The 4,449-nt window shown below is 47.0% G+C and overlaps 1 protein-coding gene across 1 annotated transcript in view; it reads left to right on the top strand.

Moving 5' to 3' along the window:
* The window catches only part of elfn2a (extracellular leucine-rich repeat and fibronectin type III domain containing 2a), a 39,779-nt gene extending 35,570 nt beyond the window's left edge, over positions 1-4,209 (top strand). The window contains exon 2 of the mRNA XM_053617201.1: positions 514-4,209. Within this exon, the coding sequence (XP_053473176.1) occupies positions 829-3,561 (2,733 nt within the window). The 5' untranslated portion in view covers positions 514-828 and the 3' untranslated portion in view covers positions 3,562-4,209. The remainder of the gene's footprint in view (positions 1-513) is intronic.
* Positions 4,210-4,449: the final 240 nt, after the last annotated feature.

The following is a 4,449-nucleotide window of genomic DNA, read 5'->3' as shown; positions in this document are numbered from 1 at the left end:
CTCAACGTAATACAGTGTTAATTGGATTACAGTAAATATGACGAATTTATCCACAGAGACTCGTAAAGCCTGAACGCTGGAGAAATACTGGAGTACGGTACACCAATAACTGTCCATAACCAATAAAAACACTGTTAGCCTTTTTATCAGCTTGTCCTAACAGGTGTTCGGTCCTGCTTTTGAACAAAAAACGATTTCTGAAGATAATAGATTCCCTAAATCAATTGTTGGCTCATAAACTCAGTCGAAACACAGAGGCTGTTTTTATTGCGTTCTTCATTTGCATTTTATGAGTTTTGTCCTGTGAATATGAGGGCTGGAAACTCAATTACTCCTTTTAAAAAAAAACTTCAATTATCTGGAGCAATCATCAAGCTGCAAAGTGTGCGCTGTTGTGCTGGTGTTATAAATATGTATGTATGTATGTAATTAATATTCACTGTTCAAAACATTACTGCTTCATGTGTTGTGCAGCAAAACACTCACTTCTGTCTTTTTCTGTCTGTTCTCCAGACGCTGAGCTGGACTGGCAGATCTGCACAAATATCTCGCCATTTCCAGCCAATTTTGAAGAAGAGTGAGGTGAAAAGGTCAGGGGTCATGAGTCACTTCATTGGAGATTGATGCTGTAACCCTATAATGTGGAGCTCTTAAAATGGGGACATTGTTTCACACTTTGTGTCTCGTACAGCGTTGGTTGCCCTCAGGACATCCATTTCCTGAAACTGTGACTTTCTAATCCTTTGGCTACCTCTCCCTTTTTTAAGTGCTAATCTCTTTCCTTTTTACTCTCAAATCAAAGTAAATCCAATCCTTACTCAGAAGAAAATGGCCACCAGAAGATCCAGCCTCTCTAAATCCTCTTCCCATGCCCTCTCATTCATGGTTCTTGCCCTATTTTTCCTCCCACAACTAACATTAGTGAGGGGCGACTGCTGGCTTATTGAGGGTGATAAAGGATACGTGTGGTTGGCGATCTGCAGCCAGAACCAGCCACCATACGAAACAATCCCACAGCACATTAACAACACTGTGCACGATCTGCGTTTGAATGAGAACAAGCTGAAAGCCATCTTTTTCAGCTCCATGAGTCGTTTCACCAACCTCACCGATCTCAATCTCACCAAGAACGAGATCTCCTACATTGAGGATGGTGCCTTTGCGGGCCAAGCTAACCTTCAAGTGCTACAACTGGGCTACAACAAGCTAACAAACCTTACAGAAGGCATGCTGAGGGGCCTGGGAAGAATGCAGTGCTTGTTTTTGCAACACAACCTCATTGAGGTGATTGCTACCAATGCTTTCTGGGAGAGTCCCAGTCTGAGCAGCCTTGACTTGTCCTCCAACAAGCTGGCCAAGCTGGACCAGTCCAGCTTCACAGTTCTTGGACATCTAATGGTGTGTGAGCTGGCGGGGAATCCTTTTCACTGTGGCTGCGAGCTGTACAGCTTCCTAAACTGGCTGGACGCATTTAATAATGTCACACACACCTACGACAGGCTGCAATGTGAAACCCCAAAGGAACTTTCTGGATATCCTTTACTAAGTCCAATTGCCAGCCACATCCGCAATGCCCACTCTATCTTATCGTCCATTTGCAAAGATGGAGTCATTATTCCTGGGATGACCTCCCTGCCTCCAGATCTGGATTCTTCTGGAATAGGTCCAGATATCCCCGACCAGATGGGACCATATCAGCAACCCACAACCTCGTCAACTGCGATTTCATCATACAGCCCTAGCATCAGGCTGCATTCCGTTTCGCTTTCATCGGCCTCGTTACTGGTTCAGATCCCTCGGCCTTACAGCAAGATGTACATCCTGGTGCAGTACAACCACAGCTATGTGTCGGATATTATGAACCTAAAGAAAAAGAAAGAGATAGTCACACTCAGCACACTGAAACCCCACACAGATTATACCTTCTGTGTAGCCTCAATTCGTAACTCACAGCGCTACAACCACACTTGTTTGAATTTTGCCACAAGATCTCCTGGACCTGATGATCTGCGTGCTGGGCCGTCGACCACCACTCACTACATAATGACCATTCTGGGCTGTCTGTTCGGCATGGTCATCGTGTTGGGTTTGGTGTACTACTGCCTACGCAGGCGGCGGATTCAGGAGGAGAAAGAGAACTCTATAAGTGTCAAGAAAACTATCTTAGAAATGCGGTATGGTCCTGAGGCAGCAGCTGCAGCTGCCAAAGACCCCTCAGTTTTGCAAAAACTCCAAGAACAAGTTCACCATCAGCATTACCACAGCAAGTTGTCCCAATCCACTTCCTCTAGCATGGGAATGCTCCACAGTTCTGCCAACACCAGCTCCTCCCGGCTCTCGACACTTCCCCAGGCCGACAAGATGGCCACCGCTTTCTCGGAGGCCATGACCAGCAGTAAGGGGAATTACATGGATGTGCGAGGGGAGGAACGTTTAAAGGATGGAGCTATGCCAGTTTCAGAGGATGAGATAAGGAGGGAAGTAAACGGAATAGATGCAGGAGAGGACTCGGATGACGGTGGCCGAGGATCAACATCCGAAATCTCTACCATTGCAAAGGAGGTGGACAAAGTGAACCAGATCATCAACAACTGCATAGATGCGCTAAAGCTGGACTCCGGAGTTGCTGCCACTGCAGCCATAAACTCCTCCTCTCCACCTCAGTGTAGCACCTCCTCCTCCAGAGGACTCATCCCACTTTCTCCAACAGACACATGCCCAATCATGTCTTCTCCTAAAATCCCCCATCTACCCCCTGTGCCTCTAGTCATGCCTCTGTCGGAGAGACCTGGAATCAGTGGAGGTGGTTTTCTATCCCCACCCTACAGGGACCCACCTCCTGTTACAGCAGCACGGCCTCTACAGCGGCAACTGAGTGCTGATGCAGCTGTTGTCGCTCTCAACGTGAAGAATCGCTGCGGTGTCTCCTCTGGAGCACCCAGTAAAAATGCTAGGGTCTTTAGCCTGGACGTTCCTGAGCCTCGGAGTCCAGATTCCTGCAAGTTTCCAGAAAAAGGCAGTCCTGTTCGGTGCGGTGAGCCCCTCGATAGGCTCCCTCTGGTGGGGGCTCAAGGGGGCAATAACAGCAGAGGAGAAGGTGGCAACGGGGGAGGAGGAGGAGCCGGTGGTGGCAGTGGTGGTTCGGGTGGATGTGGTGGTGTAGTTCCAGCTCAACAGCACCTCCTGGAGGTGCACCCAGACTACCACTGCTCAGAGCACCGACACTCCTTCCCCGCTCTCTACTATGAGGGTGCCGCCGACTCCCCTGCCCAGAAAGCTTCTTTCCTAAAGCCCCTCTCTCGCACCAAGAGGGACGCTGCCTATTCCCAGCTCTCGCCACGGCACCACAACTACTCGGGATACTCGTCCAGCCCCGAGTACTCGTCTGAGACCACGCTGAAGATCTGGGAGCGATTTCGTCCTTATAAAAAGAGCCCTCGTCAGGACGCCTACATAGCAGCCGGACACGCGCTTCGGAAGAAGGTGCAGTTTGCGAAGGATGAGGACTTGCATGACATTCTTGACTTTTGGAAAGGGGTGTCCGCACAACAGAAACTGTAAGTCGATGGAGAGGCACTACGGCACACGGCTGCAGAGAAGAGGAAAGCGATTCTTGAGAAAGCTAAGTACTTTGGTCTTCGAGTGCATCCACAGAGACGAGCGTTTGAGTGAAATCTGGATTACACACAGTATCATGAAAAAAAGTGTCGGAAAAGAAAAGATCATCGATTGATAAAAATTGCAGAGGAAATCTGGTGCTTAAGGAGAGTTCAGAATGACCTAATTTCATTGCTGAAATTGTTTATTTGTGTTGTCTGCAATCATTCCAATTTAATTCAAAAAGGAAAACATACACAAAGAAGTGATTAGCGGTATTTGTGCTATCTCGACTAAGTTTAGGGACAACAATAAGGCATGGTTATTTCGTTAATTGTTCTCAGCTTTAATTGAAAAGATAAATAACAGGTTTGACTATAGCACAAAGCAAATTCTGAAGACCCTGCTCCTTCTCTTTACCCGCTCTATTCAGTCTAAGCATGCTCATCGATTCGTGACATCTACACATGTTCCTCCCAGTGCAGTGGGCTTGCTTTTTCAATGCACAGGCAGAGAATTGCTTATACTTTACATTCAGGAAGCATAACAGCTCATATTGAAGCTGTTCTTTATCTATTTATTTATTTATTTATTTATTTATCCTCTCTTGTAGCACAGCCAGGTCTAATTTATTACGTTCCAGATTTTGCCTGGGAGATTTGCTGTTCATTTGTGATTCCGGAAAACGCTACCAAAACGTAAGAGGACTGTAGGGGGATTTGAGCGAACAAAAATGAAATTAAAAAGAGGATTTGGGGCGTGACGGCGCTCCGTCAGAAGAGGCACGGGCTCTTTAAGAAACAGCAGCCTTGGATTTGTACAGTTGTACATCGTAACACAGATACTTATGCT

The sequence above is a fragment of the Ictalurus furcatus genome, chromosome 27, assembly GCF_023375685.1.
Source record: "Ictalurus furcatus strain D&B chromosome 27, Billie_1.0, whole genome shotgun sequence".
NCBI lineage: Eukaryota > Metazoa > Chordata > Actinopteri > Siluriformes > Ictaluridae > Ictalurus > Ictalurus furcatus.
The sequence above is the reverse complement of the archived record's forward strand: the minus strand, read 5'-3'. Positions and strand labels throughout refer to the sequence as shown.